At 43.3% G+C, this 16,523-nt stretch overlaps 1 protein-coding gene across 1 annotated transcript in view; it reads right to left on the minus strand.

Annotated features, from left to right (window-relative positions):
- The window catches only part of SLC10A7 (solute carrier family 10 member 7), an 872,524-nt gene that overhangs the window by 521,979 nt on the left and 334,022 nt on the right, over positions 1-16,523 (minus strand). The window contains exon 5 of the mRNA XM_086962267.1: positions 8,002-8,040. Within this exon, the coding sequence (XP_086818393.1) occupies positions 8,002-8,040 (39 nt within the window). The remainder of the gene's footprint in view (positions 1-8,001; positions 8,041-16,523) is intronic.

Consider the following 16,523-nt stretch of genomic DNA (forward strand, 5'->3'; position numbering starts at 1 on the left):
GTGCCCAGAACACAAAGGAACAATTACCAAAAAAATGTAGTCTCTGAATGTGGAGTATCGAAGCAGATTTCACTCCCTGAGCAGTTAAGTACTATACTGTTCTTACCCGAGCTCTCCCGCTGACCAGAAAGAGAGAGATAGGGCAAATGCTACCTTGAACAAAACTGGAACCTTACTCACTGAAATACCAGAATACGAGCGAAGGGATAAACTCAAAACTGGAAGACCAGACGAAGCTCTCTGGACTCAGGAAACTCTGAGGAAACGCAGACTGAAGAAAAGGCTGCTTCTCAGTCAGCGCCACGGTTGAAGTGCGCAGCATTCTAATCGCTCGCGCCTCACCAAACCGCTGTCAGCTGGGAAAGGGGAAAACGACTAGAACGCTAACTACGGACAAAGTGTGGACGAACAGCAAGGTGAACCGAGTGTTCTACTCTAATAGGTGATGTCTGCAAAAGGTTCGGGCAAGTCTCTGAGTCCACCCCCATGGAGAATGTAACACAGTATAACCATTTCTAATTTTGAAAACGGGAACTTGAAATGAGCATCGAGGGACCACCTGCTCAGTCCTGACAGTTACCCTTGGTTCTGGCTCGTCTCTGAGAGTCATGGTTGGCGATTTTTATGCCGCAGATTGTTTTCATCAATTTAAACAGATTATTGAAAAGCACAGATTTCAGCCGCCTAAAAAATGCGGTCTAAAATGGTTGCAATTAAGAATGCGGCAACTGGAGGGAGACAGAGCACAAGCGACTCAGCCACATTTCTAATAGTGTAGCTACTTCAAGAGCCAGATTGAAATGTAGTGCAGTGTTTCAAGTTTTTTGGGGGGTTCATTTTCTTACTTCCTTTAACTGTTTGATGCTAAGAGCAGCACACCGCGTGCTTTTATTTCCTAATAGTAACCTTTACACAGTTTCACAGTATAACTTCGTTTCATGCTCCTCAGTGGACGCCTTATCGTAGTTCTGACATCGCTATGGTCGGTAATAGTTTCATTAATTCGCATGTGATGTGAAAAGTATAGGGAGGCACTGGGTTCATGCAGGGCACAAGCCCTAAACACAAGCGGTCTTCAAAAAGGAAAAGGAGAGGGAGAGGGAGAGGGAGAGGGAGAGGGAGAGGGAGAGGGAGAGGGAGAGGGAGAGGGAGAGGGAGAGGGAGAGGGAGAGGGAGAGGGAGAGGGAGAGGGAGAGGGAGAGGGAGAGGAGAGAGAGCGAGTGGAAGCAGCTGCAGCGTCCATAAGCTTTCTGTGTGCCTGCGAGCAATGCCTCTCTCACATGACGAGAGAGGTAAGCCAGATGGCGCATCTGATTGTGCCTGTGCACGTAACCGCACGCACGAGGCCACACAAAGCGTGTGGTCGGATTTTTGAATGCCCACTCACTAAAAGTCTTGCCCGAGCATGCGCTGGCTCAGGAGAGACCTAAAAACGAAGCAGAAGGCAGCAGTAAAGTGGGAATCAGAGTCAAAGCAACAGACTCCAGAGAGGAGTGAAGCAAAAACAGAGGGCAGCTGGGGTATACGGTCAGAACTGATGAACGGAGCAAACAGCCAAGGTGCCTCTTAGGGCCTTAAACATCTGAAAGGTCCACATCAAAATAAAATATAAGGAGAAAAATTAATAAAACAAAAGTAAGGACAAAATAAAGTACCCTTTAATGGGTTTACATTTTATAAACAAAAAGTAAAAAAAAAAAAAGAAACACTCAAATTCACAATGACTGAGACACAAAAGGAAGAACATTCAGTCGAGAAAAATTGGATACCAAGACCAAGATTTGATGCTCTGTCTTCGTGTAGATCAAGTTAACTATCATTCTAGATGTTTAGCTCAAACATATCAAAGTCGTGGCTCAATGAAGTTGAGGTAGTCAGTGCTATTGAGGTGGAAAACTTCCAGCAGGCTAGCATTCCAAAGAGGGCTCTAGGCTTGATATGGTTGTAGCTCCTGATTTAAACATTGCAAAATGCAGCTTTTTAAAACCCTGAATAAGCTTTCGGTCTCCAAGGTTGATTTTAGAGAGCACCGTCATATTTGGGCTGAGTGTTTCTCATCAACCATTGTCGCTGGATCCAGGATCACCTCCTCTACTGAGAACTGCGGCTTCATGAAGCACTTAGTCTGGAGGAAGGTTTCTCTGTAGATGCAAGATCAAATATCTGTTGAACAGGTCAACAAACTGTCTCTCCCAGTTATTAAATCAAGTCCTGGAAGCAGAGATGTGAAACACAGGGAAGTACAAATCTTTCTATTTTCTGACACAAGGTACCGAAATACCTATTACCACATGAAATTAGCCTTCTTTCGTGTTTTGGATCCAAGCCGGTTGTGAAGTGCCAGTGGATTAAACATGGGTTTCAAAAGGAGAGGCACCATGCAAATAGTAGGTGGATCCTAAGACAATGCTTACAAGGTTCCCATATTCCCCACTTTTACTAGAGCGTGACTTAGGTCCTGTTTTGAATATGCTTACTGATCTCAAAATTCTCTCACAGCCCTCTGCAAGAAAAAATCCAATAAGCTTTGCTGACATTAGCCCAAAATCTCTCCATTTCCTTACAATTCTGCCCCAACTGGCCATATTCAGTTCTGCCTGTTCTTCAAAGGCATACCTTAACGTTCTGCGCACACTACGACAGATCGTTATACAACTAGGTGAAGACAGATTATCCAATTTAGCAGTTCTAATAAAAGCGCCTACATGTTTGCGTTCTCATGTATTGGCAAATATTCAGGCATTCCATCTACATCGACTCCCACTCCCTTTACTAGGGTAAGGTATTTGTATCCCTTTGAAAGATAATGCCAAAAGATTACTTGAGTGAAGTTGTTAGGAAGTGCACATACTTTTAAAGTGCCCTAGTTCAGCAACCAACTAACTAAAGCTAGCTGAAGCACGCAATAGTGAAGGTCTCGGAAGTACCGAAACGGAAAAAGTACCTTAAATCTGATTGCAGGGTTATTACTTTCAGGGCCAATCACATTTACTGCAATTCTAGAGGGGTCGGAGTGTCACCTTTACCAAAGTCAAAATCCAAATCAATAGGTACGTTATAATTATATGAATTACATATAGTTTATGTAAAATGACTAGCATATATTTAAAACTTTAGGGAAAGTATACAATGCTCCATAGTTGACATAAATGCAACTAATATGTTTCTTAATTCTCCAATACATTCTAGTAAGCAACCTGCTTGCATAGTGCTATAACTTCAGCATGTAGTAGCATGGGACTACAACCGTTTCCATTCCTGATCCTTACGTAAAGCGCTCTGATACCTACGGGTCTAGCCAGCGCTATATAAAACTCTTAAAATAAATAAATAAACCACATTCAAGCTTTACCATTTGGTTGAAGCGTAAATTGAAGCCGGTTTAACGCAGATATGGTGGCTTTAGGATTCTGTATCCTTTATCACTGCTAAACATTAGTAGTGTGGCTGTGCTGCCCCTCTAAAACTTGCTGTATATCGAGACTCCCTATTTGGCCTATTTCACTTCCCTTTAAGTCCACTGTAACTGGTGCCTAAAGTGACAGTTTGGGCTGGACTGTTCCCATGAGGCACAGGGTCAGACTGTATTGCATATGGCCATGTCTGAACTGGGGTTGCAGAGTGGGCTAAAGAACGGTGATGGATTAAACCCAGATCTGTTGCCTGGGTGTGAGTGTTTGATTGTTTCAGATGCTCCGTCCATCACCACCCCTCTTTGTACCACTTTGTTCGCCATAAGTGTGGCAGGGTATGCTCAGACGTGAGTCCCTTGCTCACTTTGCCACTGGATTGAAGCAAGCCTAGCTGTAGACGGCTGGAATGCCAGAAACCGGTCCTAGGAAGATTGTCTCCGGTCCAGGGAAGGCATGGCTTGGCAGTTCAGGCTGGACTGTTCCCATGAGGCACAGGTTCAGAGACTAATTTGCATATGGCCATGTCTGAACTGGGGTGGCAGAGTGGGCTAAAGAACGGTGATGGATTAAACCCAGCTCTGTTGACTGGGTGTGAGCGTTTGATTGTTTCAGATGCTCCGTCTATCACCACCCCCTTTTGTACCGCTAAAGTGCACCTACAGCATGGAAAATTAAACGTCATATGTAAGCTGCAGTATATATTTCCACCACTCACAAGTGTGACAAAAATATAATTCTGCCAAGGCACCACTGTGCTCTGGCTCGTCTGTAGTTTATTACACTGCAGTGCCACATGGCATGGAAAACTGTCTTTAACATATAGAAAAAAACTATTTTACATACTCATAAGTCACTCTGAAAGAGTTGAAAACTCACAGGGCAGGCCAATATATCAAAATTGCATGCAGTCCCTAATGCGGGTACTATGACATCACAATGAAATAAAAGCCAAACGCTATTTCACTCTGTAGGCTTGACTAGACTTTTTTTCAAATAGGCCTGGGTGGGAGTAAATTCCTTTTTTTCCAGCTCCACTTAGGAAAACGCCTGGAAAATGCCTCATAGTTATTAGCTCAGATTTTTTATAACCTAAGCAGAAAAGTAACTTTGTAAAAATATGCTTTAAGGTGCCTGAGACAGAACGGAATTAGAACCAGTTCCACTAATCATCAGAACTCCAGAGCTGGAATACACATCCTTTGTTGGGAGACTTAACACTGGCTCAGAGGACAAGGACTTGCCTCTGAGTCCAATAGGTGTTACTTCGAACCGCTTAGCAGGGATTATCTATCTGGGCGTGCACAGGAACATTTGGAAGAACAAAAAGCAGCTATAGCACTAAAGCTTTTGATTTGGTCATACCAGGGAGGGTTTCTCCCAGGACCCTCCTAGACCGACCCTGGTCACAGTAGGAGGGGAAAAATGTTCTTCCACCTATCACACCTCCAGAGCTGGAATACAAATCTTATGCTGGAAGAGTTAACAATGGCTTGCCTATAGGCCCAGGATAGGCACTGGGTGTTAATTACGGCCACATGGAAGGCCTTTGCAATCTTAGAGTAGACAGAAAACGTTGGTAGAACAAAGGGTGGTTATAACACTACCTTTTTCGACTTGTAGCATAAAATCGCTTCTTTTATTCATCCCTAGGACTCTTCTAGACAGTTAGGCTACAGCCACAGTAGGAGGGAAAACCATTGTGGGCCCTGTCGGTTAGGAGAGGGGCCATGAATCTGAAGACAGCACAACCTTCTGGCAACTGGGTCACACCATTATGAAACAGGGTTTCTTGGACAACTTTACAGCGAAGCAAAGACAAAGTGCTGAAAAAGGAGGCAGGGTACTGCAAGAAAATTGTTAGGATTGGGTGCTGGAATTCCAGGTGGGGGCCTGCAGGAGAACTGACAGGTTACAGTGATAGAGTTCCTTCAACAACTGGTTATTGCACATGATTAATCTGGCACCTCCACCAACATTTCTGCAAAACATTCCTGAACCCTGGAAGAATGAATCTGAAGAAGAAAGCACTGCATGAAAATTAATCCAGAATCCTTACTTATGATGGAAGGAGATGACTCACACAAGGACTTCAGGAACCTCAAATAGTGCTGGCACCCAGGACCTGGAACAACTTGCCAAGGGTCAAGTGGTTAGTATTCCGTTTATCTGCTTCAGGAACACGAAAAGCAGAAGGACTCCTAACTCAAAGAGCACCCAGCTGACTAAAGAGAGACTATATCATGCAGGAGATCTAGCTGGAGACAGATCGGGGGTTCCAAATCCTGGCCGTGGAGCTAGGCCTGCACGACAGACCAGAAGAACCTTTCCCAGCAGTTGGAGACTAAGTTTAAAAGAAAAAACTTCGACCCGGACAACACGCCTAGTGTATCCAACCTCCGCTCTATCGTGTTCTGCCTTTAATTGCGCCTTGGTCCCTATCCACTGCAATAATTTGTCTTTCCATATTGCCTGAACTTTTGGAGGCACTTTCGCCTTAAATATTTAAATATAGTTATCTCTGGTTCGGCTTAACCAATTTCAATTGTTTTGGTATCTTTGTGATCATTAAAATGTTCTCTATTTTTCTAAATTTGTTTAAAAATATTATTGTATGGTATTCTTTACTTTAAAATTGTTGGTACAGCTTGAATTTAGTATGTATCTCTCCACAGACTGCCTGATGCTTGTGCCACATCTACCAGGCATTGAGTAGAGATTCTCTCAGAACAGTTTATGACCCAAATAAAGTGTGTTTATTGAGTTGGCAGGGGTGTCCCATCACAAATTAATAACCAGTGTCTGACAAACTGCATTATCATGCAATATGTTTCATAGCCAGTCAATGCTCATGTCCCTACCCATGTCCCTCTCCAAGCTCCATCAACAGTGCTCCAAAATGATAACACCTTATAATGCAGAAGCACTGACTCATTCCATTCACCCTTTCATTTCTGCAGTATCCCTTAACCCCACCCACACCCTTCTGCAGTGTTACAAGAGTCACTGAAAGCCTGAGCCAGCTCAAGCCTGACACCTAGTTCAGCTGAAGTCCTGTTAGAACCTCAAGCCCATAACAGGTTGAGCTTTCATTGGCTTCTGCCTGCCTCCTCCCTGTACCCTGAAAATGGAGTAACGGCCAGAGCTGCCAACTTTGAAACTGGGGAACCAGGTTTGAGTCTCTGCGTTGGCTCAACATCCTGTGATTCTAGGCAAATCACTTACTCTGCCCATGCCTATAAGCAATGAATGTGACCTTTTGGAATTTAACAGGTGCTCATATGAAGTGCTCAAATGCCTTCAGGTCGAATTAATGCTATATAAAAACTGTAGATAAATGCACAAAGAGGTAAAAATAACGCCTTAACTTAAAGAGACAAAAAGATACCAATTTACTGGCTGATTTGTACAAAGTAAGCCATAAAACCTGGATTAATCACAGCTTTCCTGCTTAAATTGTGTGATCTTAGAAACATACTTTATTTCATGAAAACTCTTCATTATTGCGTATAAAAGCACTTTCAAATATGAGTTCAGAATACCCGTTGTACAAAAACCTATTGTGGTTGACTTAACAGACTTATATGTAGCTCTAATAATCTGGGCTATATACAGGATTAACATAATTGTTTTGCCTCTTAATTTTGAAACATAAACCATTAGTGCACTATCACTTTAAATAAGTAGTTCTCAGTTCTGTGCTTTGATTTGACATGTTGATGTCAAAACTTCACATGTTAAAGAAATACACTTCTTAAACTTTGAATCGACTTTGTCATATTTTACGTGAAGTTTGTTGTTTGCTATGTAAATCGCACATTTTTAGGGCTTGGCTCGTGCATAGGCTCTACGATCCGAGCCAGACCCTTGGTTCAGCTCTGGCTCGGCTCTCCCTGTTAATTTGTTGGCTCACCCACCTCTGTACAGGAGCAGAACACCTCAAGGAGGCAGCAATTGTGGCCGGTCAACCTCGTCTGGTGACCAATCCTGACAACATCACTCAAGTCAAGCTCAAACGACTCATCATAAACTAACATACACCATCACACCAAAAATCACACACCTACGCATAATTGCACACCTCATGACACTCAACATCACAAACATCACATACACCACACACAGAAACAACGGAGAATTGAAACAAAGTTACAGTATAACTAATAAACATTAGAGCAGCTTATTAGAAAACCTTTTCGACGTTCGAAGGCAAAAACAATTAGCTTTGTTTGCTTTACTCCTAAGTGCACTCCAAAACTTCCTACGCAGCCCGCCCATGGATATCTGATAGACTTAATGAAAAGATCAATAGATGCCCAGCAGTCACCATAAGGAAACATCAGCACTCCAACCCCTTCATTAGCCCATTACTGGAAGAAACAACTATACTTAGGCATATCAGATAAAAACTACAGATCCAATTTCCAAAACCGCTTGCATATGCCTATAGATCTATTTCTCTAAAGAACAAAGCCTTAAAAAACACACATAATAGGGAAAAGAATACACAATGTGGTATATCAAATGCTCAGCTTATGGCTTTTATAAACAGAAATGTAATCACAATTATGGTAAAGTTATTAAGGCTTACCAAAAAACTTCCGAATGCAGAGTTAAATATAGCAGCTGCCTGAAAGGGAAAAAAAAAGAAAAAAAGTAATTCATTGTAAAGCAAAAGAAACAGCAAAAAGAAAGAAAACACTTTCTTTACAACGCATGAAATGAAATACAATTCCCTACTAAGAATGCGCGATGGGACAGCACTTTCAAATGATGCAAAAAGCCTTTATTTTGTTGGACACAAACTTCACACGAACATTGTAAACTGTTTATCGTACACCTAAGTACTGCAAAGTCTAGCATGGTAACAGTTCACTGGACTGAAACATGAACTGGTGAAAGAAGAGGTTACGCCGCTAAATTAAGGCAATATTTACCGGCACAACCAAACTGCAGACTTCAATCTGATGCGAGGCAAAGTCTGCTTTAATTAATTATTCTACACAAAATGCTCGGGTTGTTCGGTTTTTGACGCAAATATATAACTTGCTCGCTGAAGAAATAATAGCGCCTAAAATTCAGGAACTATGTTGTGTACTGTGCAGAACATTGGTAGTGTCGCAAGGATGATCAGCAGTAGTATGCAAGCAATAAACAGAGCAATCCACCAATGAACATTTCCTATCACAAGCTTAGAGCTCCACCAATGACCATATCCCACCCAGAAGCTTACCTAGAGTTCCAGAAGCGCCTTGATGAGAACATCCAATCACAAAGCGCGCAAGAACCTCATCTAAGTATTCAAATCCAGCCGCCGGGCCAGATTCTCCAGCGTGGCCTGTTGTCTGATGGAAAGCGCGACCATCCTACCGAGGGTCAAGGAAGGGGGGGGGGGGGGGGGGGGGGGGTAGTAACACCACTGCTTCTCATGCATAGAGAACCCAAGCAGGGCAAATTAATGGACAAGGAAAGGGGCATGCAAGGATTATTAAGCAGCGGCTATTGGCGACATTCGCAAGTCTGCAGAAGGGCCATGGATGGGGCGCATCGCTACAGCCCAACCTGCCCAAGAGGAGACGCAAGGAGAGTGAACGGGGAATGAGATCCCAGCTCCAGACAGCTTAGCTTTCATATTCAAGTTCATCATTAATTCAGGAACTTTGATCATTTCATTAGATCCCTCCTTTGCCAGCCTCATCAATAAGAAATGCCACTGGACTGCAGCTCGTGTGTGACCCATGCACAGAACAAGCACAGACTGTGAAACCTCGGCAAGCTCGCCAGCAGGGACAACAGCATATGGCGCTAGCTGCTGTGAAGGGGGGGTCTGGCTGAAAGCAGCTAAATAAAACATCGCATTTCCCATTGGTAAAACTGCTTCAACGTATTGTCTGACAACTCTCCATGACAAAACCACCTGTCTGCACAGAAAGAGGACCTATCCAGCAGAGTCGAAGTTGACAAAAGCTGCAGGCGTTCACTGTAGAGTTTGCTGAATTCCCAAAAAGCACTTTTAACTTTCAGCTAGGACCTCGTTTGCGTGAGCCCATGTGCATTAAGTTAAACCTTGAATTGAACAAACCGCTATCTACAATACAAAACACATTTCTCCAACCAAAATGCCCGCATACAGTTTTTCCCCCTTTTCCACACCTCGGCACTAACTCTCCCCTTTGGAATTTGTTTCGGAACCCCTATGACACATACTTTGTTTGAAGCACCACAGAAGTACAACACCCAGCGGTCACTGAGCAGAATATGAAACACACCTTACTGCATGAGAGTGAGGGTTAGTGAACGTATCTTCAACCGAGACCCAAGCGTATCTGTAAAACTGGTAGTTTGGGTTTCTGATTGGAAGCTATACACAGTTAGCCCAGTTATCAAAACCATTTCCAAGCGCGAGTTCGACTTACGTGGTCATAAGGCTTGTTTTATCAACGCAAATCTAGTTTTGGCATTCAGAAAACCTGAATTTGCTCTCAAAGTGATTAAAACGTGAACTATTAATACAAAGTTAAATTATTAGGCACATGCAAATCCCACTCCAAGGGCGGGGAGTAGGTGTCCATGGTAAGGGTGGCTTAAAAAATGTAGCAAACTCACGTGTTTGAGAGCATTCACCCTGTTTCCAGCCCATTCGCACCCAAGAAATGGTTGGATATTTACTCCTATCAAAAGGTTATAGGGTGAAGAGATTTAACTAAAAAGAAATATATATTTCGCATCGAGATAAAAAGTTTTACCTGGACAAATGGAAAGGCATTTTCGAAAGTCTCATTGTACCCTATGTAAAAAAGAGCATGTAGCATGCATACGCCTACGTGGAAAATTCTAAGTTCTAGGTCAACTTGTGGAACCCTGCCACTGCTGCCAGGTAGCATTCTCTTGGAAATCTTTGTGATATCCAGATTTTCAGAAGTTCGAACAAAGACACAGAAGGCAGTAAACAAGTGAAGATTTCAGATTTGTTTGGGAAGGGGTCAAACTCTTTATTTGGTGCACACTGCAAGTCTAGTGGGCTTTTATCTACCCATGTTTATATTCCTTGCCACATATCTGCGGTTTGGCCTGATCAATTTCGGACTACTGCAAAATGACTCAGGGGAGCATAGCATACATCATAAACCCTCACAGTTTACTTTTTTTTTTATTTCAAATATCTCTCCAATTGGCTCCCTGAACGAAAAATATTACACACAGTCTGGCCAACCCTAGTATCCACTTTAGATAGTCCACCAGCAGACTCTACAATTAGCTCGTTCAATTGGGATCGAACAGTGATTGAAATCCCCTCATTTGGTACTCTACGACCTCAAGAAAGTATGTAGACACAAATACAGGTGGTTCTACGTTGCCATCACACTATAATGAGGAGGATGAATACCTAAATGAAGAATGAGTTAGAGAAAAGGGGTAGAGTGTGGGAAGAGTCAACCAAAAGGATGAGGAAGAAGGGTAGACGAGAGAGTGGAGAAGACCTCTGGGCCTGAGTCCTGGATGAGGAGAAGGTTGGTGCTATTTGGCTATGAGAGGGAAATAAGGGATAGGAGAAGATGAGAAAGGCAGCACCTTACATAGTTTAAGTTTTGCTTCCTGTTCTCTGCTCATCATTCACAAACAGGTGACTTTGTGAATAACGTTTTATTCAGAACCAAACAAGTAAAGATGATATCCCTAATATCATGCCGTAACCAACAATAAGTACATGAGGCAAATTCCACAGGTCAGATCTAACTAGAAAAAGAAACTCAAGAAAAAAAACTACTATTACAAAATACAAAGCACAGAACGGTTCTGAAACATATCACCTCAGCTCTCTCCAGGAGAGACTAGGGAAAAAAGTAACAGAGACAGAAAAAAAGTTAGCATTGACTAAAGTCATATCTGCAACTGACCCTCCTTCCAGAGGAGAATCCCCACCAGCCCCACAGCGTGCAATGAGAAAATCTCCCACCCTCAGCGATAAGATGCCCCATTAAATTTAGAGGGACCAGTAGTGGAGGCCAGGAAGTTAGTGAGTTCCAACCCTCAAAACACTAGCAGAATCTACTTGATAAAACACATATTTTCCTCTGCCAATCAGGTGTCAGCTGTACTAGGCAACCCAATGATTCAGTTTGCCCTATAAATATTAATTTCTATTGAATGCTTAGAAGTGCTTTGTTCCTATGTAGTGTCTGCGGACTCAAATCCGGAAACTGAAACGGTCTTTAGCCGTCAGTGCCTCTCTTTAAATTGCACTGCTGAAATAAAAATAAGGTTCTGGGGCAACCTACATGCGTTACTACAGCTTCACTGTTCTCAACCTGCTATATGCCTAGAAGGTCAGAAAACACTCTCCTAAGTTCATGTTCAAGCATCTCCAATGGGACCTTCATTAAACCACCCAGAACTCTGAAAGGGGAGACTCTTCTAAAAATTGTCAAACATCTCAATCCTTCTTGCAGTGAAACAAAAACATTCACAGATGTGAACACAAAAGCTATCACCTCAACAGGGCATGCCGCTAGCACCTTCACCTGACCCTCAATTGCCCAAATCTTCACTCGTTTTTCTCCACGTTTTTCACCACCACAAAGATTGTGCCTGATTGGGTCTCCAGCTGACTCTTTATCCAATGGACAGTTGACGTAATATTGATAGTCTCTGTTTTTAAGGTCATTGTGTAGAACAGTTATAGACCTTATCAGTGCCTGTTCACCCTATCATATGGCCCTATCCTCTTAAGTAGAGAAGGTGCCTCTTCCCTGCTGTTTTTTATCGAGGCCTTCTGTGCCCCCCCCAAGAAATCCACTCTTTTCTAATGTGTCATGCTCCTCTGCGAAATGGTGAGCCAAGTCGCAGAAACCACAAATACCTTGAGCTAGGCAGAGGTCCACTTGTGAACAGAAACCCCAAAGAGTGGTCGTGGGATGAGTCATGGCGATGTTGGTGTTTGGGCCAACAGGCATCAGGGGGCATGCTCCACTCCCTGGCTTGCCTCCCAGTTTGTAGGCTGCCTACTTCTGAGCCGCTGGACTCTGCTGCAGTGGCTTTAGTTATGTCATGCCACTTCAGCAGTGTGTGGCGTCTTTACTCCATGGGCAACTATCTGACCAGCCCCAGCCTCGGAACTGGGGTCTACCCAGGCCACAGAAGCCACCCTATTCCTTTTGCTAATACGCTGATGTACCACAGTAGGCAAAAGCTAAGGGAGGTCAATTGGCCACACAATACTACTGCCAGCATTCACAGATCTCAAACCTCACATCAAGCACTAATGACTAGCTTCGCACAGCTGTCTAAAGATAGTGGTGATACCAGGGTTTCCCTGCGGGGGGACATGGGCCAGAAGACAGGAGCCAGGACTTCATGGAAGAGCAGCCATCTTGTAGCCTGCCTAGCTCCCCTGCAAATGTAAATCTCTTGAGGGACAGAGTTGGATTCTTTCAATGATCCCTATCTTCTTAGGGAAGAAAAGAATGTGTTTGCATCCTCAGCCTTTCATAACAAGGTGTTTGCTTTCGACAAGGTAATACTTAGCTTTGTCAGTGCTCCCTCTGTCACTAAGCTTTTCTTCACTAATTTCAGTTCACTTTTTCTTTCTTTAGTTGCTTGGGGCATGTCTGGGAAGAGGTAGATAAGGCCTCCCTTCAATTCGATTATCCTTTTGGAACTGCCTTCCTCTTCAGCACACCAGGTTTGGGATTTTGGACCCTAATGTATGTCTGTATACCCCTCCTAAAATGCTTAAAAGCCTCATTAAGAAATTGGAGGAAGATTAGAAACACAATAACAAAATAATGCATATCAGACATGGTGATGCGTATTGTTGTTTCAAATAAAGCGGAACACACAGATAAAGCCCAATCTTTTGACATATAGATTCGTAAATGTTCTCACAAAGAAACGCTTACAAATTTCCTGAGATTCATGAACAGAAATATTCCTCTTACATTTCCACTTTTGCCTATTAGTTCCATGTGAATCTGTTGCTCAGATGTATGCTGGGTGCATCCGTTTCTGGCCCACTGTTTTTTACTACAGAAGCTCGCCATCACTGCTTGAAATCAAGTTCTAGCTGACAGCAATACGGCGCTATAAGGAACTGAGGAATACATCTATGAGCAGACACACTTAGATGTATGTTAGAGTATCCTTGAAGAAGAGCGGGTGAAACAACTTGACAAAACTCATTCTTACTCTGCTGAAAGTTAAAATGAGAGAAGAAAAAAAGATCACGCCAACATAGTAGTCCCTTGTCATGAGGTGCAGTGTAACCCACAACGAGGTGCAGTGTAACCCACAACGAGATGCAGTGGAGGCTTCATCAGGAGAGCTGGGGAATGCTAAGCGCTAGAAGAACCAGTGCCAACACACAGATTCTTCTGGTAGCAAAGCAGAAAGCAAAGAAATACAGAGTAGAAAGCAGAGTTGAAAGAGTTCTGGAAGGCTCAGCAAAGCTAGAAAAAGTTAATGACAGACATCCATGGAGCAAGGTTCTGGATCATAATGCACTGAAGATATATACCAAAGTTATGAAGGGAAGACTATTAAATTTTTTAAGTAGTGCGGTATTCCTTCACTTCGAGTTCCTGATTGATTTGATGGTGGTGGTGGAGAGAGGGTTTATGAAAAAGCATTCAACTTGGTGGTCATGGGCAACATACGAAGAGGTCCAAAGGTTCCGGTTTATACCACAAGTCTTTTCTTAATACCATATTCTGATTTCAAAGTTGCAAACCCGGCCTGATTCGACCACCCCCCAGGTGTATATAGGTACGGAGGGCAAAGGAGGCACAAAATCAGACACCAAACAAGCGCCGCAACTCTAAACCCAAGGGAACCGAACAGCAGACTGCGACTGGTGCAACAAATGTGGAACAAACATTGTCGTAGAGACAGGGACAATTGAAGGATTTCAGTGGGACTTTCCGTTCGATCCCACCGCACAAGTAAGTGAGGAGTCCAAATAATTAACTGCACTGTTACTGCTCCGATTCCTATGGGCATTCCCGGCTCCGCAGCCGAGTAGGGGCTCTTCTACAATGCATCAGGCCCCCGAGTTTGCATTAAATAAGGGCAAAGGCTCTGGCTCTGTTGAGTGTGCAATGATATTTGGAAGTGTGACAGCTCATGGTCTGACCTGTGCTCTCTGATTACTTCGACCAGCTGGGGCTGAAAGCGGCAACTTCTAGCACCCAGGGGACAAGATGCTTTCGGTTCTGCTCTCCTGGAAAAGCACAGTGAGGATATGATGCCAGTGAATCACTGCACCCGCAGGAACCACAAGCCAGACAAGATAGACATATGAACTCAATCCGATCAAAGAGCCAAGTGGCAGGAACCTGGGTGAAACAGCTGCAGTCCTGGACTCGAGATTACAGGAAGCAGGATAAAATCAGGCAAAAGGGTGACTATCAACATGCGCGCAGCAGTTTTCAAGTCCATGCGCTGCACAAAATTCAAAGCAAGCGAACAAGTTTAGAAAGGGGAGTCTTGTCTAGAAGGTCGGAGCAGGGCAAGGGGCAAAGAAGGACGAGGTATACACGCTTGCCACTGCAAGTATGAACATATTGGGTCAGTGGTATGGATAGGACCAGGCAAAATGTGTCTTATCATAGGGCCCAAACGTTATTGTACAAGCATCTGGCTTATGGTAGCCTAAAAACCGAGCAGAAACATGAACATAGATTATGATGGGTACGCACAAGGGCTAGGTGACAATTCTGCCTGTCCATTCCCCCGTATATGCTACACAGAGATCCCAATATTTCTCCAGCTGCACTTTAACTCGCTCTGTATTTTCAGTCCCCTGTATCAGTCTATCAAGATACGAAGCAGCCAAAGAAGCAATACTAAACAACATACAGAGATTAACATAAGACTGGATGCCAGTTCGAGATGGACAGAGCTGGTGAGCATGAGGAATATGCAGCAAGGCCAGAATGCTAAAGCTGGGGACATTCGAGTAAAACGAAGAAGTCAAATTCCGAGCCAAGGATTGCAAACAAGCTCAGGGGCGGACTCAAACAGCTCCATAACTGATTAGGGCCTAGATGTCTGTGTTCGTTTATTGGTGCTTGTTCAGAGGAATTTCACTGGGGCATGCAGGTTTCATTTAAAGAGCTGTGAGACTGGTATTTTGTGTGGGGTGAATACAAGAGATTCAGAAATGGCAGTTGCATCCATGTCTACAAGAAAACACTTTCCCGATGCCTAAAGCATTATGTTCAATATCAGTGAAATATTGGGAAATCCAAATACAGACACATGTATACCCTCTATGTTCTTATGTATCTATAATTTTTTTTAATTTACTCCCACTGTAAAAAAAAGCGAGTCTCTCCAATGCACTAACCTATGCTTCACCCAATACCTCGCTCAATATATCATCTACCTACACTCTGACTCATCCCACACCTCATTCTACCATTATGAACTCCAAAATAAACTTTTCTAGACTCTTCCCTCCTCTATCCCTCCCTTTGATCACCCCAAACCTCATTTTACTATTATAACCTCCCAAACAACCCTTTCTAAACTCTTCCCTCCTATATCCCTCATTATTCATCACAAAACCTCTTTTTACTACTATGGTCTCTCCAATCGTTTTCTGGAGACTCTTCCCTCCGCCATCTCTCCTTTACCCATCCCAACTCTCCTCTTACTATGGTCTCCCAATAAACACTTTTGAGACTCTTCCCTCTTCTTTCCCTCCATTATCCTTTTCAATTCAACTAACAGACTTACACGTCCACTGCTCAAATTAAATGCGATTTCCCTATACTGATTCACCACTAATCCTTTTTGGGCTGTGGAGTAGCGTGCTACTCGCCGAAAAGCGCTTTGATGCCTCGTCTGGGGTAGTAAGCACTATATAAATACAGTTACAATCACAATTACCATCCTGTAGCGGACACTGCTGAAGGATTAACATTGCTTAAGCTCAAAAAGACAAGGCCAAATGACTCTTGTGTTACCCTGACATTATTGGCATCATGGAACTAGATCTCAACAGCTAGGTTGCATCTAATGTAGCTCTCAAGCAGTTACACGTGTGATGTCAAGACAGTATGCCAGGCACTTTTTAAATGAAATACTCTCTGTTTCTATTGACCGACCTCAGAG

Source organism: Lissotriton vulgaris, chromosome 3_1 (assembly GCF_964263255.1).
Source record: "Lissotriton vulgaris chromosome 3_1, aLisVul1.2, whole genome shotgun sequence".
NCBI lineage: Eukaryota > Metazoa > Chordata > Amphibia > Caudata > Salamandridae > Lissotriton > Lissotriton vulgaris.